The sequence below is a fragment of the Nothoprocta perdicaria genome, unplaced genomic scaffold (genome assembly GCF_003342845.1).
Source record: "Nothoprocta perdicaria isolate Ctin4 unplaced genomic scaffold, notPer1 scaffold_7, whole genome shotgun sequence".
In the NCBI taxonomy this organism is placed as follows: Eukaryota; Metazoa; Chordata; class Aves; order Tinamiformes; family Tinamidae; genus Nothoprocta; species Nothoprocta perdicaria.
The window spans coordinates 3257212-3281463 of NW_020455976.1; the positions used below are offsets into that span (position 1 = coordinate 3257212).

The window sequence follows — 24252 nt, forward strand, 5'->3', positions numbered from 1 at the left end:
GCTACTTTATTCACTCATGGACAAGTCACAGCCACCACTGCTTTTTCACTCTTCAAAAATATCCAAAAAGTAGTTAAGATAACCTCCTCAGTAGCATGCAATGCAACATATGATTCTGTTCCTAATTCTCCTAGCTAATTGTGACCCTGTGCCTTACTAATTATCTTGTGTTATCAAATATATGGAGTATGGTTGAGTCAAAAAATCTGTTTATATGATCAGGAGCATGTACCAAGTTTAGAGCCCTGATGTCCTCTCACCACATATGCAACAGAGACATGAGGACGTTCTCCAGGGCTTTAAGATAGCGTTGGAGAGAGGGTGTGCTACATCCCTCTGAGCAGCACTGTACATTGTGGAATTACTAGGTCATGAAGGATTAATTGCATCTTACGAGTTGGTTTGGATCTCTTCCTAATAGCTTTGTGTGCATGTACTTTATTGATCAGATAGAGTAGTCAAGTGTACGGTTATGTTGATTCTGTTAATGGCACCCCGTAGGCTTTGGCAGAAGGAGGGTGCTGTGTAAATATTATGGCCGTTTTTGTTGAGAGTTAGGCTGGGTCTCACTAGTGCCTGCATTGGCACATGGATGTGTCAACAGGAAGGGAAAGTGGGGCTTCATCTTCCAAGAGATGGCCCTAGGCCATTTTCACAGATCTTTACAGGGAAAAAAAAAAAAAAAAAAAAAAAAGTGTATGGGAGACATTTTAAATGACTTTCCTGATGGGTTTCCTGATGGAAAGGAGGATGTATGAAAAAGATAGGATTCTCTCTGGAGGAGGGCACTGGAACTGCTGTACAGAGTACTGTGGAAGCCTGGAGACTGCCTGTGTGAGCTGTAGTGTTCATTGCTATAGTCTGTCGTGGCTGAGAATAAAGATCAATGGGCCCCATTTGGCCCAGAACTCGGTCACTCATCTGTCCAACTTCTAATAGCTTGGTGCTCTCATGTTCAGCTTTTTAATTTGCCTTCTGATGAAAAGGAGACTTGTTTTTCTGGTACTAATATTTAAAGTGCCTTATAATTTGTTTCTTCTATTGGAGCCAATTAATTCTTGATTCTATTGGAGACAATTAATTCTTGATAAGCTCAGCTTTCCACCCCTCTTGATATCCTTATGGGGAGCAGATCAGTCTGGAGATAGAAATGGGAATTTCCAGCTCCATGGAATTTATCTCCGAATGACTTTGAAACTCCTCAGAGCAACATGCACAGCTCTCCTGCTTGAATATTTGTTTAAAAGATAATTTAAAAAGAGAAAATATTAGGGAATTGGGGAAAGAGAGATTTAAAATATTTCAAATCACTGTTGTTAAGAGGAGAAAACTGTGCAAAAAGATATATTACCACTGTTCCTTGCAGGCCAAAATGTGATCAGGAACCTGCTGGGAGTAGATGGGAGACTGAATAATTAATAACAGACCAGCTGAAATTCCCCAGCTACCCCATGATGAATGTGAGAGAACGGGATAAACAAGGAGTTTGGTAATCAGTGCATTTTCCCTCTGTAGAGCTTAGTCTTGAGCAGAAAGYGAACAGAAAAAAAATGGGTGTTTTAATTTCACCTCAAATGTGGTGATAAATAAAGTGTACAAGATAAGACCCTGTTGTATCACTAAGTTGTGCTTAGCGCAGACAGTATCATGTCTGGCTGGAGAGATTCCTTCAGTGTTGGAGATGTGGCAAGTTATGATCTGAAAATTGGATGTGATTAATGTCAGAGCCCTGACTATCTTGATTAGACACTGCTGAGTTTATCAGAAATAATGGCAGATGACACCGTGGCTACGTGGAAGAGTTTTAATAGGCCAGGCCACAGAATTGGTGCCCCAGAGCCTCCCAGCTGCCAGGGGAAATTCACTGCTAGGATTGGGCCCAGGCTCCCAAGGCACCAAGGCTGGGATTCWTTTTCAACAGTGTCAAGGTGGATGGGTGTAAGCAAGTCCTCCTTCCATCAACATGATTCAAGACCCCACCTCTTGCTAGGAAAAACTGAATTTTACTCAAGATATCAACAATATATTTATCTATGAGAAAAAGGTCTCTGTGTTCCACATGGCCCCTTGTGGTGGAATTGCTATTTCATAATATGACGTGAGAGAACAGGCTGGGACTCATTTCTTCTCATGGTTCTTTTGACTTCTGAAGAATCCGATGTCTGTGGTTCCACTCCTAGGGATACAATGTTAGGCTTTCAAATGTGGATTGCACCAATCCTTCTGGCATTTGAGCACCCTGTAAAGTAAAGCCTCTGCCCCATCTATGATATTTATATTCTTCTCCCCTCTGAAGGGGAAAGAAAGAGAGGAAGCTGCTACAGTAACAGCTCCTAGAGGCCTATCATGTTGACTGATGAAGTAACGCGATGATGTTGCTTGGTTTCGTGTTTAGTGTAAGTTTTATCACAGTAGCTGCACTTGGGAATCTCTAGCCCACTGACTGGCCTGTTGTTCTAGGTATTACACATGCAGAGTGAGAAGCAGTCCCTGCCCCAGAGAGCTTACACTTAGATGTGGAGCTGACAGACAAAGCATTGTCCCCAGAGCATCCATAGTGTATTCAGGCACCGGCCATTAAAGTGTTTCATTGCCTGACTACTGCTGAGGGCTGTAACAAAGTCAGAAACTGAACCCAGATTGAGTCCTGTTCCCATGACTTAACCACAAATAAGCCTTTCATCTCTCTGCCTTTTGAATGCTCTTCTGAGAACATCAGGTTCTACAAAAACATCATGTGTCCTTTGCTGGACAAGCCACCTGCCAGCAGCTCTCTCAGGCAGGCAGAGCTCCATCAAACAGATAAGCTGGAATGTTAGTGCGGTACAAAAAGAAGAGGGGGGGAAAAAAGGGAAGAAAAAAAGCCAAACTAAGCCAAGCCCTTGAGATTGAGAATATTTAAAGGCAACTTACGGAAGTCTCTTCTTCAATATGATAATGGCCTGAAGAATCAAAATCACTTAACTTCATTTACAAATCATGAATATGTATCAGTGCCTTTAAATGAAAGGACGACTAAAACAGATATAGTGTTTGTTCAATTCATTAAAGGGAAGACAATTTATCAGGATTTTTTTTCCCCACTCTTACACTAAAGCTAAATGCAAATGCAGGGAAATCAAGACCTTGTGCTAATTCTGCTGCATGATGAATATTTTTATAATCCTAATTAGAACCAGCCATTTACTTCAGCAATTTCCCCCAATCTAGTCAATTTGAAATTAAAATAGATGTCTTGATTACAAAACTCATTAGCAAAGAAGCACCCTTTTCGCTAACCAGTTCATTTGGAATGCACAAGCTGAATGAAGTGAGGAGCACTCGTGTTGTCAATTGCCACAAGTGAAGTGAGCTTTAATTGTTCGCATTGTGGAGTATTTGTATTGCTGCATGTTTCATTGCAGTATAATATATCATTCATTAAATGTAACAAAAGCAGTTTTTAAATGATTTAATTAAGTGGTGTTGGTGCACCAGGTAATTTTTATAAAGTCAAATGTCACAATTGTTTGCATTTGAAGTACTGATGGGCATTACTGTCGGAAAGAAGACATATGACTCTGCATTTATCATTCTGATTATGGTAAGCCTGGCAGTTTTAATGGGTGATGAGAAATTAAATTATGCAGCACTGGCTCTACTTCAGAAGTCCCCAATGAATTTTGTCCTAGCAGACTAGTGAACTTTGGGCTTACGGTGATTTGTGGTGGCAAACAGAAAGGACCTGCTTGTGAAACTTGATTTAGCTGGAACAGACTTTTATTGCTTTATTTTTATGATACAGATACTTGGTGAACAGGTTTTTCTTTGAGAAGGAAAATACAGAGATAAATGAACTGAGGCCCATTCAATGCTTAAATGGGCTCTGCTGCTGAAGAAACATAATTTATTGTATAAATGAGAAAGCATCTGGTGGTTTATTGCTGGACCCCACTGAATCATGGCTGTATATTGGTTCAGTCTGGGGTCTGACCATGGCAAGGAATGGTTATAAATACAGAACATGGGATTAAACATGAAGGAAAKAAGATTCGAGAATAAGAATGGATTTATTTCACTTCACTTTGGGAATCTAAAATTTAGCCAAGTGCATCTGAATTAGGTATCTAGGCTGCCCATGATAGTTGGTACTGATTTACTAAATGGTGTTGGTTAATTTTTTTTGGCAAATATAAGTGGCTGTTGTAGGATAAGATATATTACACCTTAGACCTCATGGACTGTGTTGACTAGGCCTCTACTACTGTCAAGGAAGTAAGTTATATTACTCAGATTTGAATATTTGCCTTGCTGACACCTGGAATTGCAAGGTAATACAGGCAGACACCTGACATAAAACCTCCCCTTCCGTGTGTGTGGAAAATGGGTCACATTTGATATGATTCCAATGTGTTCAAAGAAAAAGGGGAAAAAGGAAAGTATAAAGTTCCCCCAATCCTTCTCTTGTGTTTAGGGCCTGTATTGACCCCTTGCCTGGGAGGAGGAAGCAAGCACAATGTGCAAGAAAAGATAAAATTCCCAAGCCATAGCYCTTTTTATCCTTAGTGGTGGCTCTCACTCCTTCTATAATCAAGAACCTTCTGTTTCTAATCTCTTACAGGATTTGTTTGTGTAGATGGGTGAGTTATCTACTCCGTGAAGTGAAATCAATGCAGAAGAGTTTCTCTGACCTTTTTGTCTTTTGTTTCCTTCTCCTCCTTCCCTCACCTCACCTCCTGAAACTCATCCCTTTTTGCATTGCTTTCCATGTTGCATTTGAAAGCTCTGCCTCATTTTTTGCTTGCCTGGATAGCTCCATTAAGTCTTCTCTAAAACCTGTTGAGCAGAATTACAGATAATATTGCTTTGAACCAACAAAAGAGCATGATTTGGCTGTTGGCTTCAGTCAGATATGTCTGCTCACATTGTCCACTGATATCCTTGCCCTTCATTGAACTGAATCGATGTGGTGCTTGAGCTTAGAAATCTGTGATTGATTTTTCTAGGCCAAAGAACAACAGGATTAATTCTGCCCAGAACACCAAGGCTGAGGTAGYAGAAAGGAGCATGTGACAGTGAACATATACTTAAAAAGCACAAGAGAATCAGTATCAAAATTTCATCTTGAGTAGCACCTATCTGTAAAATGTAAAACTTGGTAGAAGAAAGACAGCCCTAACCTCAGAGTAGCCTAATTCCTCAGCCTTGGCCTACTTTTAAGGCTATCATAAATGATTCTCTGGATAAAGGTCTGTAAGTCTGTGAGTCCTTAAAACTAGAGTGTGAAGTGTTCCTGGAGGCAAGCTCGGTAAAGCTTTTGGTGTTGCAAAGAGCCTACAAAGACATGGAAGTCATGAGCGGGCATAAGGGCTTGTAACATTGGGATTTTAAGCGGTTTCACTCCCTGAGTTTTTTTAGTTTTCTCATCTTCTTTTAGCCCTTCAGGATGCTAAAGACAACTGGATATATTTGAACACTGAAGATATGACCCTCTGTATGAATACAGAGAGCAACCCTTTAAAACCCATGGACCAAGAGTGCTTTCTAGAGGATGGCATGTGGGAAACTTATGTTTGGTTAACCAGGAAGGGTCGCAATAGCCAGAGAGATCCAGGAGGCAGCAGCTCCCATTACTGTCAGTGTTCAGGCCTGAGAGCTCTTGGAAATCGGCCCAACAGGAACTGCTCTTTCTGTCTGCGTAATGGTGGCATTAATTAATATTTGCACATTGTCTTGACAGTGTAAGACCTCACTGTTTAGACGTATTGCACATTAGGATGGCAATAGGCCACCTTACATGAGAATACTTTCATTTGTAATGCCCTCAAAGATGAATGCCAGGGATGGGGTAGGCTAGTGTCCTTGAGGCAGAGAGCTGCAGGATGCTGGAGGATGTTCCATTGCCTTCGCACCCCTACCACATGTGTTGATTTACAGTGTCACCAGCAACCAAGCTCTGGGAGCTGCTTGGGGTGCTCCTGATAGTGAGCACTGYGATGCGCCAGAGCAGGGGCTTGGTCGGGGAGGAAGAGCAGACAAGGCAGTGAGGGAGGCTAAGGGGAACCTGAGGCATGGGAAGGTGAAGTGGGCAATGCAAGATTAGCCGGATGGCTAGTGGTAGAGTGATGAAGCTACCCAAACCAACTAAATCATATCCTATTGCTCTTCCTGCTTTCCCATATTGTCTTGGAAAGAAGATAATAGGAGTCTCCCTACCTGCACCTCCATTGCTCCCTAGACCTCAGATGCTGACAGACCTCACAGCCTTAGTAAAACCTCCATGTGGGAAGTTCATGTCAGCAAATGCTCTATTTGCCAATGCATGCTAATACAGACCGTGTCATTTGTTATATTGTAGCACAATGGTACCTTCAACTCATTTTCTTCATTGCAAATAATTTAGTGACTATATGTGACTATATGTGAAACAGACTTTAATAGTGGAAGCTGGTATGTGACCCTAGCTTTGATCTAGATTCCCTTGGGCAAGTAAATCTTTCCCTCTGGCTCTATTTTTCCAGCCCTTTGTGAGTCACTTCAAGCTATCTCTGCCTCCAGTGCTACGTTTCAGCAGGCAAGTGGACCATGTTGTGAGCTAATGGCACACCTGAGTTCACCAAAGATGTGTGCAGTCACATATGTAGCAGCTGAAATTCAGTGTGACCCTCTTGATTTAGGGAGGAAATGTTGATTTACACCATTGGAGGATTTGGCTTGAAAGCATGCATGGTATTCTGTTCTCTCCAGAAAACAAAATAAATGTTGTTTACTCCTTTCAGTGAACACTCTTGCCCTGAAATCTGCCTGCAGAGAGATGCAGCGTCCCTGGTGGGCTCATCTGCCTGCACACAAGCCATAGCTTATGCAAAGGGAACTATTTGTTTCCACTGCTCAACCCTGATATATGAAAATTCACCTCTGCTGGGTTCTTTTCTTCTGATACAAACTGCATATAACCAATGCTATTTAGGGGGATCAGCTTGCCAGGRGCACTGCCTTATGTCCTTAGCCTTCTCCGTCTGCGATGGGCAGGGATGATTCATAAGGTCCGTGCTGTCAGTGATAACCCATGTGGGGTTCAGCCTTTCCTGCTCATTGCCTCAGTCTGCCTGGGTCTGAGACAGGGAAAGAAAACAAGCCTCTATGTGTGCCCGTTTCCTGCGCTGGCAACGCAGAATTACCCGTTCCAAAGGGGCAGAACAAGGCTGGGTCCTTACATAGTCATGAGTTTGGCAGGGATGAATGTTGTGCTTGCTTCCATTTCTACTGGTGCTTTAGTGCTTGGGAATCATGGTGGTGTTTTTGTTTTGTTTTGTTTTTTTCCCCTAAATGCTTCTTCAACAATCACTAGGGCCCCAAACTTTATTTTTACAGAAAAACAAAACAAAAGGCCTGAAACTTTCAGGTAATCTCCCAATTCCAGCGTTCAGCACAGCTCTGCCACGAGCCATTTACCCTCCCAAGAGGGATGTCTATTAAGCATTGCAAATGTTGCGTGTCTTCTCTTGMATTTTGGTCTGTATCTCAACCAAATTTTTCCATATAGGTTGTTCAGGCACAGATTGGTGGGCTGGTCRCTGGGCCTGTGTGTGCTTGAAGTTTTGCAGCACGAGCCCGGGAACAGTTCTGTGACAGTTACAAGATGTTCTTGCTCTGTAATAAAATTTTTTGAGTTTGTGTTCAATTGAATTTTATAGGACTGTGGGTGGCCATAAAATCAAAGTTAGGGCATGTTGCGGTAGTTTTTCAGCACATCCAAACTGTTGTGGGTGTGATAAAAGGAGAAGCTGAGGGAGCAGAATGGAGGATGATGTTTTTGAGAGAAGAAAGACGATTGGGGAGAGAGAGAGAGGAAAAAAAAGTTTTCTCTAAAAGTCCTTGGGTTGCTTTAGTATGGAGGGAGGAAAGCCTGGTTTTACCAACCTCCTGCCAGAGGCTCAGCGATCAGAAACCATCCAAATGTGGATTTGGTAGTGTTTTGTACTCGTGCACAGTGTTCCAGAGATAACAGGCAGCACGTACACATGACATGTTGAGCAGAAAACAACGTACCCAAAGGGACTTTCCTGCCCTGCTACAGAAGTGCACTGGTGTCATCAAAAGTTTTGCTGCCTCATCGGGGCTCTAGTTCTGTCCTCTTACTAACACAGCACTTGCTGCAGGCCAGATGATTCCCTCAGATCTTGGTGCAAGCCCACACGAGCTACGTGCACATATCCAAAGGCGCAGATTTGACAGAGCTGAAAGTTCTGCTGCAGCAAAATTGAGCCTGATGTTCCCTAGCCAGCTGGATTGTGTTTTTCTTCAGCGACAGTGTGAAACCTGCTTTGTGCTTTCTCTGCAGCCGTTCCTTGTCCTGTGAATTATGCTGTACCGGCACTGTGAGGCCAACTTCAGGATTTCCAGTTGTGTTATAGCGAGTTTGGTGACAAATGTTAAAATGACTGTTGCCTTGGAATGGCTTTCTTTGCTGTTGTTGTTCCCCCACCCCCTTCCATAAGAAAGATTTATGTTAGCTAGAGTTTGAATTAAACAGGATAGACCAGCTTAAAAACAAGCAATGAAAAATGTATGCAAATGTAGAGAGCAGCACAGAGAGGTTCATTTTTTCCTTGCATGATATGGAAGTGCAGATTCAGTTATTCCAAAGGTGCAAGTTTCCACTGTGTGATTGCAAGGCCTGGATGATGGATGAATCGGAGATGACAGTGTAAATGGTGTATGCCCAGTCGCCCTAGGGGATCCCTGAAACATGCTAGTTTCTCATTTGGTGATTTTTCTGGCAGTGATGCCTCAGTGCAGTGACAGTTTCTGCTACAGCTGTCAAGCTAAGTTGTTTCTGATGGTGGCTGGCATTTACAATGATGCCCTTCATTCGGGTTCCTCCCTAAGCCCCCATATGCCGCCCTTCACGAGGGCACATGGGTGGTGGTGTCAGTCTCTGCACGGTTGCATCGAGGTGAACAGAGTCACTGTGAAGTGCAGGGAGGACAATAGTTCTTGTCTTGAGACTAGTCACTGCTCAGGTACAGGAAAGGAGGCTCAATCCCCTGGAGCTTTTCAAATCTGAAATTCTACCTGACACGTGACAGCTGCCTTGGCTGTGCACATGCCTTTAAATGTACAGAGTTGGGTGCTTGTGTAAGTAGGTTCTACTTCTATCTTCCACAGGTGTCTACTGTCAATGTGGGGGCTTCCAGGGAATCTGGCCAGTTTGACTAACTGGCCAACATGAGTTACCCCAAAGGACGTAAGGACTTGAGCCCCAAAGAGCAGAGTGCTGTAACATGATGAGCACTGGGAGGCATCTTTTTGAGCCTAGCAAAGTCCCTGGTGGAAAGAAGAGCTGGCAGGGAGAGGAAGCAGCTGGGATTCCTGTCATTCCTTGCACATGTTCAGGTTTACTTTAGCACTTGAAAAATCCAATGTATCAAGATTTATGGGCCATTTCACCTCTACATTTTAGTTCTCTTGATTTATTGTAGAACAGGAGGTGATAAATGTGAGGATGGTCTAAAAGAATGAATTATGCAAGATGGTACAAGAGCTGTTTTTTGGGGTTTTTTTTTTTTTGGTATGTTGGAGATGATATCTGTTGGTACARAGCTTAATTTTTGACACTATCAGAAGGAGCTGAAGTTCTTCACCTTGTTTTTATGATTTGTTTTCACTTGCAGAAGCTATTTCCCAGTCACAAATTTCTTGTCCTTTTGGCCTTGGGTTCATTCTATTTTGGASAACCCAGGATTCCCACTGACTGTGGTGGGCTGTGATCTGTGGCATTTTGGGTCCAGAATCTGGCCTTAGTCTCAGACAGGACAGAGCATTCATGCTCTGTAGAGAGATMAGGATGGTTAAGACAGACTCCTAGTGCAGGACCTGCCTGTGTCCTGAGCAGTGCCCCTCCAMCCACTGCTGCTTTCACGAGGCATTTCAGGATGGGATCCAGGGCATATCCACGTTTTTGTAAAGCTCAGCCAGCAGAAGCTAGCTGGAGTTCGTGTAGTTAAATGTCAGTTTTACCATCCTGCCTGGTGCGTGGTTCTCTTAGAAGGCAGAGCTGAAAATATGGCCCTTTGGCTCCTTTGCAGACAACGCTGCTATTAGAAGTAATAGAGACCAATGATAGAACAGGAAGRAAGTTATAAAAATTAGTATTTGCCGGGCTTGTTTTGATCTGTTTCAGAAACTGTGTCCCAGGAAGGTCTCTGAGGGGTTAGAGCTGCTTGTCTCTGCCTTCTCACCCGTGCCAGCCTGTTCTTTGTACTGCCCCCTTAATTTTACCTCTTTTTTTCTGATTCATCCAGCTTGAATSCCTGCAAAGCTTTCCCTCCATGCTTGGTGCTCTTCCATCTACAGGCAGGTGGGCAGCCCTGTGCTTTCTTTTAGTGCCGTCTGAGGAAATCCCGGATCTTCAGCTGTTGAAATCCCTCTCCTTGGACCACTTTTGTTATTACCYGTTCCTGACTTCCATGCTGGCACCCCTGCTTGTGATGTATTCCCTGTATATGTAGGGATGTACATGTATTCCCTGTACATCCCTTGGACTGAGGGGAATCCATGCCAAGGAAAGCAAAGCGCTCAGCTGCCCTGAACACGCAGCGCTGGCCTCTCAGCCTGCCGGGCTGCTGCGCTGGTGTCGCCGTGCGGAGCCAGTCCCTGGAGCTCCGCAGCTTTGTTCGGCAGCGCGTGTGCAGGCCGAGGGGCCGAAACGCTGCTGATAGCAGAGGAGGGTGGGATCGGAGCAGGATTAATTGGGACATYCTGTAGATAGTCAGTTCCCAGCCACAGACAGCCTCAATCCTCAGGAAGTGTCTGGTTTCAGCAGCTCAGGCTTTGCTGGCCCTGCTTTTTGAGTGCCGGTAGGTGATGTGTGAGGCACAATGGGCTAGTGCCATGCTGCCGCCTTGTCACCTTTTTTCCTAAGGAGGACAAGAATTGCTTGTCAGCTTCTAAAATCTGGTATGATCCCAGCCAGATTCCTCTTTGGAAAGCACTTTTCAGAGTCAATGAATGCTTTACCACAATCACTTCTTTGCAGGGTTGGTCCCCTAGAGAACCCATAGGCTCAGGCTGAGGGGGACATGATGTCCTCAGCAGGCTGAGCAGCAGAAACGTGGGCATTTCCAGAGGTTGCTCTGAATTTGTAAAGCATAATGAGTCGCATTGCATTGCACTGAGAAGACAGCTGTAGGTGCTAAGGATGTGTGAAGTTTGCTGCTGTTCAGCRAAGAGACAAGACCTCTTTGAAAAGGGTGGACATCTGCCCTCGGGGGCTGCGAGCGAGCGGAACAGCTTTGCTGTCTGGTCTGTGGGGTTGTTGCTGAGGAGATGTGCTCAGCCGGGGCAAATTCTGCGTGTGTTTTACATTGTGTGAGCTGCTGAGTGTCAGGTTTCACCTAAGAAAAGAATTCAGCAAAATTTTACATGAATTTCAAAGGTGTTTTGGTGGTGTAAAATCTAATTCTTTCACTACCCAGAAAAAAAAAATCCCTTCCATTAAACCTGGTACTGCATAATATGGGAGTTGCCCTATGGAGTTCTTCAGGCCTTTATCAGAGAAGAGGAGAAGAGCCAGGAGGTCACTGTAGCTTCATGTCCCACATTGGCTAATGCTGGAGACTGTCCTGCTCAGCCCACTGGTAGTCTCACGCTCAATAAATATGAAGGATTATTCTGTATTAGTGATGAATATACCCAGCCACGACTATACCCAGCCGCTTGCACTTTAATTAAAGGCATGCATCACACAATAAAGTACATTTGAATGAAAAATTTTCCTGTTAGACATGCGCTTCCTCTCTCCTCCCCTCCCCCCCCCCCCCCTTATTGCTGAGCTTTTGGAGTATGGACATGGAGGGTGAAGAGGGGTTTTGCAGGTGGGCAGTGCGGGGTCCCCAGGAGCAAACGAGAAGCTCCCGCTGGGCACATCCGTGCAGCCAGAGAACTGCTTAGCACAGACCTTGGGCCAGAGACTGCCTGAGGTTTTTAAGCTGAGGAGAAGCTGGGKATAAGGCCTGGCCTGTCTCACAGGGGGAAAAAGTCAGCAACCCTCAGAGCTGATTCARCCTTTTCCCACTGTTAAAGAGCTGATCCTAGGGAAGGAGAGAGCAAAGCAGCAGCAGGGAGAGGCAGGAGCCGCCTGCAGCCTCCTCTGCCTCTGGCCAAGAGTGTTGACTTAGGCTTTCTGGAGTGTCAGTGGCAGAAAATACAGTGAAAGCCTTGCACTGTGCACCTTGCCCGTGCTGGTAGCAGGAGCTAKGGCTCTGCCAGCTCCCTCCAGTCTCATCTCTTCACTTGCTAGTGTTTTCCCTCCCATTTTGCATCCCCTATCCTTTCTTGGATTGAGAACTCTCTGATCTGCACTGTAGTGCAGGAAGCTCTGTTCYGAGGCACTGCGTGCTCATCACCCCTCTCTTTCCTTTCCAGGCTCTAGAGACAGTGTTTTAATTTATTTTAATTTATCTTATTTTATTTTTCTGTTTTTTTTTCCTTTAATGCCTTTTGCTAACAGCCTTATTGACCCCCTTCTGACAAAACTTCAGGCTTCAAGTCAGTGTCAACAAATTGCTCAACTTTAGTCTTCCCTCAGGCTCCAGAGCTCGTAAGTGGTTAAGATGGCATCAAGAAGGGAACAAACAAGCCATCAAAAACTTAGMTTTCCCTCAAAATGGCATTTCTATTTATAGTACCTCTTGCAATTTGTTAAAATTAATCTGTTTAGACATGATTGAGATGATATATTTTGACTGACCARAATGAACATGTTCTTTCTCTGGATTTTCAGTGTAAGAAAAAAAATCTATAAGTAACACTTTTCATCCCAATTCTAAATGCCTCCAAAATTTTGGAGCTGGAAGAAGAGGGAAAAGAGAGCAACTGTTTTTCATGTAGGTGTGAAACATCCCTTAACTCCTTCAGTGATACTCCCTTATGTCTCTGCTCCTGTTGCAGCTATATCTGGAGCTCCTGTTCTGCTACAAATAAGTCTTGCAGTGAAAAGCAAGAGAGAGGCTGTAGTCTCAGCAGAAATGGCAATCTTTGGCTGAGTATGCTCAATACCAATTAAGCTTAAGAAAAATTGCAGTGCAACTGATTTTGAGTGGGCATTATTATTTTTTTTCACCAGCTTTATCCAATTTCCTCTTCTTCTTACATGCAAAGTGGAGAAACAGAAAGAGGCAAATCCTGCTTTGAGCCGTATGTTTAAATGAACTCCAGTCCTCTGAGCGGAGCCATCAGGCAAAAGCACATCTTTCATAGTAAAACCTTGAACATGGCATCAGTGTATTACCATGCCCTGCCTGGTTTCTTTATACACCAGGTGTGGGTTAAACCGTATAGTTACAGCTTCAAACATCATCCATCCTTTTTGCATAGAAGAGACCCACCAGTTTCCTGCAAGAAAATTGGAGACTGAGTTTCTTCAGTCCTAATGACCTCCTTTTGCCAGACAGGATGTAAAATATTCCAGTAACAGCTTTTAAAGCATGAAAAGARCCTCCTATCTTCTGAAATCATCTTTCTGCATAAAACCAATGAGGGAAACGCCTGTAAAGTGCAGATTTTAATTTACCTAGAGCAATTTCTCATCAAAAGGGTGCAAATTTCTTCCCAGTGCTGTCTGCACAGTGCCTCTCTGCAGTGGAGCGAGCATCTCCGCGAGTCTCCGACCTGCCCCACGTTTGGACACAGTCTCTCTCAGTAGCTGAGGCAATCYGGCTGTACCGCATTATAGAGAAGAGTCTCGGGCTCTAACGAGTAATCTCGATGCAGCCGTTAATCACCTGGAAAAGAAATAAAAATGGAGACATAAACCGGTCCGTTTGTTTTCATTACAATTACTAGTTTTAACAACTCTGTGTAAACAAAGCCCATAAATAAGGTGCTGGTAGACTTCTTTCTCCTAAGCTCGATTCTGCCATCTGCTACAGGAATGTTTTTGCTCAAGAAGTGGGTTTTGTTTTTAGGTTCTTGGATGTAAGAACAAGGACTTGGATTATGATTTGCAGGAGCCTGTGGCAAGAGAAGACAGCGAGGTAGTCACCTTTGCCTTCTCTACAGTMCAGAAGCATTCATGCCTTCAGATTTTGGTTCTTCTGGAGCCTCAGCAAAGCAAGGAGAGAGATTTCCCTGGGAGGAGCTGGCAGGAACAAGTGCAATGGTGTAGCTGCTTGCGAGCTGGTTGTCATCCTTGAATGCGGCCCGTTGTACTGGATGTAAGAGACACCCTTTTATGGAAAGTTGTTCCTGTCTCTTTCCTTTGGATGTTCTTCTCTCATGAGGTTTCCCGGCCTGCTCTGCTCCCAGCTCCCTGCAAAGTTGTTGCATGGGGTCTTTGTAAGTGGATTTCACATGCAGGGCTATGATAGGGAGGAAAAGTGCAGTTTTTATAACCTTTCAAATGGAAAAATGGGTATGGGTGAATCATGTGGTTTCAGTCCTGTTTAGAAATTTCTGGGCCAGTCTTCACTATTGAGGAGTTTATTATCCCACTTGGAATTCTGTGAGGATCTGGGGATTTTTTTTTTTTTTTTTCCTTTGGTCAGGAGGGGCTGGGTTTTTCGAGTGAATGAAGAGTAAGTAATAGGGAATTARTAGCACAGGAATTCAGCTGGAGCTGCAGTAAGGACCTTCAGCAGTTCAAATGATGAAGTCCTGAAACAGACAGAAAAATAAATAAATAAATAAGACTATTTCAACAACTGGGAATTTCTGCAGTAATTTTAACAAGTGGCATCKCACAGTGGCAGAGTATGAGAAGGGGTCATTTTAGAGTCAAATGAAAGAAATAAGAGATAACGGAGAGAAATGCAATTATTTCTCATAACCTTTTACTTTTTTGAGCGTACTTATCTCCTACAGTACAGATTCTTTTGCTTTGTTTATTTATTTATTTATTTGCTTTAGTAATTTTTCTAAATAGGGGCAACCTTATTAAACCCTTCCAATGTCTATGTCTAATTTTAGTTGTGGAAAATAGGATCTGTCTTTGCAGTTGAAGAAGTGAGGATCATCCTGCTTCCAGCTATTCAATACAGCATATAGTTCCAAGATATTGCAAAATAATTCTCCTGCAGTATCTGGCTACGCAGTTTGCCCTTAGAAAGAGCTTGGTATTGTCATCTCCTGAATCATTTTCATTGCAGTTGGAATTTACTGTGTATCGCTCTTCCTGCACATGATGGGTCATCTCTGGTAGTTATCAGACTTGGCTTCTTTGTTCTCTGCGCTCAAGGCTCAAAAGTGTTTGTAAGTTTGTTCTTCCAGAAAATTCATTTTCCTTCTAAGAATGAACTTTGTAATGTATAAGTAATGTCCTTCTGTTTCCATTTTGTAATTTCATCCTTAGACAGAGTTTTTTGACTGGTATACAAATTGTTCTCAATTTCTGAACTTCTGAAATTTTTCTAATAATGTAGTCTCTCTTTCCCCCCTGGAAAGAGAATTTAAAAGCCTGCAGTAGACTTGCTTTTCTGAGTTATTCTTTGCAGATCGCTCGCATGCAGTCTGATTCCTACAGAAAATGTTGACCTAATTTTATTTTTCCTCTGTCCCAGTTTGAATTTTTGGCAGACATCTCCCCCCCAACACATCTTGTGGATTTTTTTCCCACCAGCTCAGGCTGAGGAAGTGCTAGTTTGCTTTTGTGTTATTCTGGGATCAGAGCCATCTTCTCATGTAAGCAATCCAAGCCGTGCTCGGGATCGTGCACTTTGGAGGTCACAGCAGGCCTTGCTTGTCTACCTCTCCTCTTCCATCACGTTACCATGTGTCAGCTGCTGCCCAGTAATTACCCCTGTGCCAGCTCTCACCCTGTCGGATTAATGTGAATGCATCTTTCCATCATCAGCTGCTTGTATTGTCTGGTGGGAAGTCTAATTTTGTGCATAATAAATGAATTGTTCCTTTAAGTGCATATAGTCCAGCTGTTCTTGTTCACTTTATCTAACACCATTATTTGCAAGATCCAATTGTGCTTCGGGGTTGGCAGGCGGTCAAAAACTACTGAGATTCTCTCCAGATGTTTGCCCAGGCCAGGCCACTAGGACTGATTTTATAGAAACCAAGAACATTTGATTTTATCTGGAAATAATTTCTAYGTTTGCTCATCATGCTCCAATTATTTGGCTCTATTTGAGTGAGAAAGTCTCCAAATACGTCTCTCTCCATCTCCTCAGTCTGTTGCATGTTGATTGTCTGTCTGTGCCTAACATCTTCAGGGTGCCACTCGCTGTGGTGAAGTGTACCCAGGCTATTGGGTGCTTGGCTGTTTCTGAGCTCCTGCTGAATCTCCAGTCTTCTGCCTGCTCCCCCCATGAGGAATGTGCAGATTAGCATGGGAACAGGAGGCCTAACACGAAATTCATTTCACCTAAATCATTCACTTGCTCCCCTCAATGGGCAGCATTCTCTTAAATGGCTACTTTGAACTTCTGGCATCTGCGGAGAGAAATGGGCATGAGCAATAAGCAATTTCAGAAGTAGACCTTAGGGTGGGAATTGTTCTTTAGAAGAGCTTCTTTTCCTCCAGCCTATAAACACGCTCTGGCAAATAGCTCGAAGGTGGGTGACTAATACTAGGATGTTGAATCCATTCCTGCTGGGACCAGGTTTTTCCCTTGCTGTTCAGTCTTCTTACCGATGTCAGTAAGTGAAATCTCCTGCTGATCCAGTTCTGAGAAGTAGGACTTCTTGAGCAGAATCAGCTTTTTATACTTTTTTGACAGATCCCACTGGGAAAATAGACAGAACACCCGAAACAGATGATCCCAGCGCCAGACAGGATCATGGACGCAAGCAGGGCGTGTTGCCTGAGCGCTGCGGCAGCATGGAGGTGTTACCATCCACAACGTTGTGGGTCTGTGTGTGAGGTCTTTTTGCCCAGCCCTGTGGGAARGACAGTAGTCCTGATGTGTTGCCTCTGTTCATGGTATGGAAGGTGACCTCAGGCCTAAAACTCCCTTCTTGCTCTTTATCACTCACAGATGTTATTAGTACTAGACAAAATGCTTCAAGTGCTTTTTAGAGCTTGAAGAGGTAGTATTTTTTGTTATTCAGAGTTGTGCTGAGCAAGGCCAGCATGAGCCAAGGGCCTGGCCTATGGCAAAGTCAAGCTGTGTGTCACTTGGGCTGCTTAGGTCTCCTAGAGACTACATGTTCATGGTTAAAGCCAGGACTGAGTCAGTGGATGTGATGTCTGGTGTTACAGCCCATGTGTGCAGAGCAGCGTCCTGCTCTTTGGAGGAACATTTGGAGCAAACTGTCTTGATTTACGACCTTTTCTTTGTGTTAAACTTCAACTCTWGCGGGCATCCCAGATTGCTGTCAGTGCTCAGCACCTGTTGGATCTTGCGCTTCCCAGGGCTGTGGCAGCTGGGGTGACTTCAAGGCCCAGTGTGAAGGCAGAGCTGCCCTTGGATCCTGCTCTAGGCTGACCAGCCTGCTGCTTTCAGGGCAATAGCTCGGATGCTCCATTGTGCCTGCAATATGTTAAAACATATATGTGTTTGACATATAGCACCAGTACAGTTYTATTCCTGGTGCAATTCGACTGTTGGCTGCTGCATGAGTAGGTGGGATTTATAAGCATCATTCAGGTGGGCTCACCAGGGAATTTGAACATCAAGTGCCCATTCTCCACCGCACCTCTGCCTTGAGGAGGCTCTTGGAATGTGGCTCTTCCAAGAGGAGCAGAGGTAGCCAGGCTGAGTGCAGTAGCTGCATGTGCCTAGGTGCCTGGGGGGCAGCTRTAGGAGGCTGATTTGCATGTTCCAAACGGAATTTTGTCATCCTTGCCTCAAGATGAGATTTTGTCCTTCCATTCTGGGTCCTGCTCCTGAACTGTTGCCTTATTAAGCCCTCTGTGTGCTGCTCTTCAACTGTTTCAAGTCACGAGGATGAACTTTCACTGAGGACCAACCCATAGAAATATTATGGCCTGTAATGGAGTTAATTTTCCATTCATCAGAACAGCTCAAATGACACATGGGATTTGCAAAAAGGTTATACCCTAACGGTGCACCCTCGTGGTGGGCTGAAATCCATCCATCATGGGAGCTGATGTGTTGCAGTTCTCTGGGAGGTAAAAATGCTGAAGATTATTTGTCTCTAAAGAGCCAGGGCAGATCTCTGAAAATGGAAAATCTTGGCACTGAACAAACCTAATTTCCTTCCATCAGTTGGTATTCAACCTCAGGGCAAATTAATCTCTATTGAAATCTGCTGTACTTGCCACTAAATTTGTTGTCTCCTCTAAAAGCATCTTTTAGGAGAAGGTTGGTGAGCAGAAGGTATGTGTGTGTGTGTGTGTGTGTGTGTGTGTGTAATCAATTTTAGGCCTTCAAAAGTCTTGTGTGTTTTATTCAACATTAACCTTTGCATCTGTAAATAATAGTATACAACTGAAAAAGGCCAGAGAGGGTTGTCAGCAGCTTGGTCTGTCATACAGCTTCAAGTCTCAATCATTTTGCTTCTGTTCAAAATTCAAAGTAGATGCCTAGAATACATAGGTGAATAAATAAATAGAGGTTCTTCAAATGAATAATATCCTCCTTATCACTTTATCTGAATTCACCTAAAGGCTGCAAGTTCAATTTAATTTTTCTACCATCCACCAACCTGAAATCTAATAGAAAGAAGAAGAAAAAAAAAAAACAAAAAAAACAAAAAAAAACCCCAACAAGTCCTTGGCAGCAGGGCCCTGGTTTTTAACTTGATAGAGAGAAGGATGTTCCCTGAATGAGACGCCGTGGGAGAGATAAGTAGCTGCAAGGAGACTGTGATTCTTGCCGCTGAGCTGTCCACAGCTACTGCTGCTGTAGCGCTGCAACAGAGAAAGAAAWGCTAGGGGCGAAAGATAACAGAGAATCTAGGGAAATGGTTGTATTTTGCTGATCCTTTTGCTCTCGTGGTGAGAACGGTTGATCCGTTCCAAAACGCAGTCAGGATGCCAGACCTGCTGGCGCAGGGGAGGTAAGTCGGGCTGCGCTGCCCGGAGCCGGTGGCTCGCGTGGCCCCGCGGCCCCGTTTCAGGCTGCCGAGTCCCTTGGTGCTGCTCTGCATGCAGAGATCCCGGCCGTGTGAAACCCAGCGGGCGGCCCAGGGAGCGTTGCTGCGGAGCGCTGAAGGCAGAGCRGAAACGTGGCGGAGTTTTGACTTCTGCACTGTGGATTTTCAGTTACTGTTTTTAAAAATTTTCCTTAATCAGAATGTTCTCTGAAAAGGTACTTTTCTTAATATTGATGCTGGCTTCATAAACCCATCCTGGAGTTTGGATAGTCTTCTTTTCCCAGCTTTTTTAAATTAAAAGAAATGATGCTTTTTAATCTACGGAGAGTTCCTTTTGGGGTAGAGGTTTCTCTAATGGCTTTATATAGCTTTATCACTGTGATAAGTGACCAAAAAAAAAAAAAGGAGAGTTGGTCCAGATAATGTATAGTTATTTGGAGCTGCATCTGATCTGGTGACAAAGAAAGAAATAAGACTAGATAGGCCAGCTCAGATCGTGTCTGCTTCCTTGAACAACCCAGGGCATAAGGTCTTACCTAATGATTCTCACCACAAACTTCCTGATGGTGGCTTAAGTGAAGCCTACATAAGTAGAGCCCATCTTGACAGAAGGATTGGAAGGCACCTGCTTGCATCTGTTTTGCCCTAATGTGTTTTATTTGCTGGTAGCTCAAATTGTCAGAATTAGGACTGCACGTTGGCAGAAATACGATGGGTGAATTCTTTTGTCTTTACACAACCCAATTGCATCAGGAATTTGATAGGGTTTTAGTTTTTGCCTTTTCTTTTGCTAGGTGTACAGTGCAGTGATTTGATTGCAGAGGTGAGTGCAAACACAGAAGGAATTAATCAGCTGCTCAGCCTTCAGACACTGCTCAAGCAGCAGCCCTGCCCCATCTCCGTTGATAGGGCTKTTCTATGGACCAGTGCCTGCTGGATCTCTAATCAAAACTATTACCCATAAAGAAACTGTAATATTCAGTGCAAGCACATACAGCTTATGTGTATTATGGCTTATCTCCATCACAGCTGCTCCACAGTACCTAGCACTGGGTTGAGGACCCTTCTAATCTGAACATGGACCTGTCTCTGATTCATAAAGCCACATGCTCAAAATCAAATGCACTGCCTTTACTTACATGCTGATRTTTTCCTGTTAAAGACTTAGTTTGGGTATTACAAGCATATAAGATTCTTGATTCCTATTGTCTTTTTAGTATGCAATCAACCTTCATTTTATTAAGCTAGAATTGATTTASATGAAATTTATTTGAAATCCAGTTCAAAACACTGCCTTTTTATTATTTTTTCTTTGTGATCTTATTGTAAAGCAGAGAGGCTGTTTCTCAAAGGGAATTTTATTTCTGGAAAAAAAATTGCTCAAGCCTGGGGGAAAGGCACTTATATATAACCATGAGTGAGTGCGCTGTGGGTGATTAACTATATGGAGAAAGGTGGTGTTTGTGATATTAAACGGTGTATATGTAAAAAGCACACATCTGAGACTTAGTCTGGAGTTGCACTGACATTTGGTTTCATTACAATTGTGCCGTTTGTTAGCTGGGAAGACACAAAATGAGCATTAAATTGAAAATTTGCCTTTTAAGAAGAGTTACTTCACTATCTTGAACATTTAACTACTGAGTAGATTGATTTCCAACGTATCTCAGAATTTAGACCTTGTTTTGAACATAGGAGTTGTAAATTAGGAGCAGTTTTCTTTCCCACGCAGAAAAGAGATGTAATCTTCACCCTAAAAATGAATCACAAAATGACCTTGAGTGTAGAGTCACTACCTACCACATCATAGTCAGGCTAGCTAATCTGATTTGCCTTTCATCCCATTTGATGTTAAGAATTTATATGCCATCAATCACTAGCTTCCTGTTGGGCTGAAAAAGCCAGGGGAGCCGCCAGCTTTGTCATATGGCAGCAGGAGGGAATGTGTTGACAGCTGAAATGAGGAAGCGCAGAAATGTGCGAGAAGGTTTTGAAACACCAACCTGCTTTGAGCCTCAGTGGTTCCGTCTGGGGTAAATGTGTGAGCAGGAGATTGCCTTATTAGCCTTCCCCAGCAGTGAGGTTGATAGATAACTGTACAGGATAATCCATTCCTGCTCCTTGAGCTGATTTTAATCCTTGATGGAGCAGCRGTCTTTTCTGTTCTTCCTCAGAATTTATTCTCCTTCTGTTTCTGTCTTTCAGCTGTACAGCTCCATGGACTTTGGAAGAAAATGGCAGCTCATGCACGAGCGCGTCACTCCAAACAGGTTTTACTGGTGAGTTGCACCCTCCAGCTCTGCTTGTTTGGGGCAGTTCACTGAGGGGAGAAGGGCACCCAGCCCTCAAAGGATGAACTGTTTTACCTGGGCTTGTAATTGGCTTTAGTTCTGATCAGTGTCACATGCTCAGTTCATGGTACGCATCTTGCAGTCCCATAGGCGAGTGCCTCCTTGTTCACACCTTTCTCGTCTGATATCAGTGGTGCCTTGTGTACTTAGCTGCAAGGCTTGAGATAATAATTACAGAATGCCAACTTCACCGTCATTGAGAGCTATTTAAAATAACACTGGAAAACGGCCTCAATGCTTCAGTGGCAAAACTACAATCATTAGATTTCCTATTTATTCAATTCTTTAAAGAATTATTTTAGCCTACAACACAGTCTAAACACAGAGCCAACTGCTCCAAACAGTCCTTGTATGCACCCCTTGGGAAGAAAGGATGACTCCAGCTTGAATCACCCTCTGAGGAGCCAATTTCTTTCTGTTAAGATCCCAGGATGCATATACCATTTCCTAAAAAAATTGCTTTGTGTCTMTCTCCCTTTTCTCTTCCAAAGTCCAAAATTGGGAGACTGCCTTAAAAGCAGAAGATTAAACAAGTGGTGTTTTATCTCCAGAAGTATCCATTTCAAATACACCATCTTCTGCTTCTTCTGGAGTTGAATCTAGTAGTTGAGGCTTGAATCAAATTCTCAGCATTGCAATGTCAGATGATGGAGGTATGTGAGTGGGCATCTGTGTATCATTTAAGTACATTGTCCTTAAGGTCAGAGAGGATGGTGATGTTAAGGAACTGGCATTGACCCTTATTTTGAAGGGTCAAAGACAAACCAGGACAGATGAACGGTAAGAACGTGCATGGCCAAGAGGAGTGTCGATGTTCTCTGAGTGCATCCCTCTGTGTCTGCACAGAACAGCTAGTCCAGTGAGAGTTGTACCTAGTCTCTTCTTGGAGAATACTTAAAAGCTGTGTTGACCTGGGAAGAAAACTGACTCTGTTTCTAMGGGAGAAGCTTTTTTATCCCCCTGGCTTTGTGTAATAATGATTGATAGAAGTTACCTGTTTATCTGAGACCATTTGACACCCAAACCCGGAGATAGTGTGAAGGATTCGTCACACAATCCTTTGGCCGTGTAGTTCAWATGTTCTTTTCTTATATTGCATTGTACAAAGCCTCTCTTTCAAGTGTTCCTTTCTCTTAGGAAATGCAAAAGACTTTAGCAGTTATGGCTCATGTAACAAAGACCTGGAAATCTTTACTTCGAAGCAACAGAATCCCACTCACAATAAACTTTACAAGAGAGTCAATTAGGTTGTTACCAGAGTGAGAGAGATTTGAACCAATTTGTAGTGCAGGGGCCAGAAACGTTGAAATTTTGGATCATAAAAACACTTCTTAGCTGTCCCATTTATTTCTTTTTACCTTTCTTTCTAAAGCTGTAAACTGTGACGTCTTACAAGCTCTGGCTTATAAGATATGTATAGAAAAAGAAGTGCAGGGAGAATGGTTTAGCCTTGGGAATTTGGTGATTATTTTTATTAGGCTATAGAATAAGGAGAAGGTGGCTATAGTTCTAAGTTTGAGGGACATGAGCCACTATACTGTGGAGTCCATCAGCCTATAAAATACTACATTATCGTTGCTACATTACCTCTTGATTAAAACTTCTAGTGGAATAATAACAATAGGGTGATGCCAAAATCAGAGGTGAGCTGCTCATTTGTGCTTCTCTGCACTGTTTGTTAGTAGGATGCAGCTGAACCTCTACTGTCAAACAGGAGAGTCTTCATCTCATTTGAATGCAGCTGGTAGCATCGAGGGCAGCCTTTGCCTAATGTTTTTTCTTTCAAAACATGAGTTTTGTCTCTCAAGCTGCTGGGGTTGGGTTTGTGAAGACTGTAATCTTCAGCTGGTTCATGGGATCAGTCAGCCTGACAGGGAGCAGGCTTATTTTTCTCAGTGAGACCTTTCCAAAGGCTGGGAGAACTCAGGCACAGAGATTTAAGGCTAGGAGGAAATTATAACTGTGTCAAGGCTGGCAAGATTGGGATGTGAATTTTCACTAAGATGAATGAGGAAGACCTCTCAGCTGTTCAGACACCCTGTGTATTTTGCTATAGGTGCTCAGAAAGGCTCTTTCTGCACTGCTTTCTAACTGCGCAAAAATAAACCTCCAAGCTGCAGTTCTGACTTTGTACCCTGGCTCTTCAATTCTTTTCCTTGGTCCTACATTTTGGTGCTAGGTGGTGGGGCTCWGCTTCTTGTGTGCATCCCACATGGATATTGCACGTAACTCAGTTTGTAGAACATCTCTTGCTAGTTCCCACAGACAGCTCATAGCTTGTACATGAGCTGAGATTCACGTCTGGGCCACTTGCAGTTATAAAAACTAGGATTTGAGATCTTAACTTCCGTGGTAGTGATTCATTCGTTAGCTACTGCCGCTGACGGCAATGGCAGGGCTTGAACAGTGTGTTACTGTGAGYGCAGGCAACCAAATTTGGTTCCTGTGTGCTTCGGCCTCGGAGATTTTGATAACTTTGAATCCTCTGAGGCTGGAAATAGGAACTTAAGCTAATGTGAAACAGAAATTCCCAGATCACACACCAATCTGTATGAAGTGACTCAAATAAACTTTGCACCCGTGCTGTTTTCAGTTAAAGGCCTACTCAATGTTCTTTTCTTCTAAACCACATTTTTGCAACTCCCCCGGACCCTGTTCATTTTCTCGCAGTGTAACTTAGACACCTGTGCTGACATGTGGAGGGATATAAAAAATATGGTTCATATTTTGTACTGTAGAAATGCTGGGGAAGTTTCCCTGTTTGTGAAATACATGCTTTGTCCTGTGCTGTCTAATCCTGGCTCTGCTCAGAGGACTTGAATTGTCCTGAAGTTGCTTTGCTGCCTCTGCCCTTCCCAGAAGTAGGACAACAGAGCCAGGCTGGAGGGAGGACAGCTTGGATAATAGGGCA

The 24252-nt window shown here is 43.5% G+C and overlaps 1 protein-coding gene across 1 annotated transcript in view; it reads left to right on the forward strand.

Annotated features, from left to right (window-relative positions):
* Positions 1 to 24252, forward strand: part of SORCS3 (sortilin related VPS10 domain containing receptor 3) — a 180121-nt gene that overhangs the window by 64636 nt on the left and 91233 nt on the right. The window contains exon 5 of the mRNA XM_026050684.1: positions 21196 to 21269. Coding sequence (XP_025906469.1) covers positions 21196 to 21269 — 74 coding nt within the window. The remainder of the gene's footprint in view (positions 1 to 21195; positions 21270 to 24252) is intronic.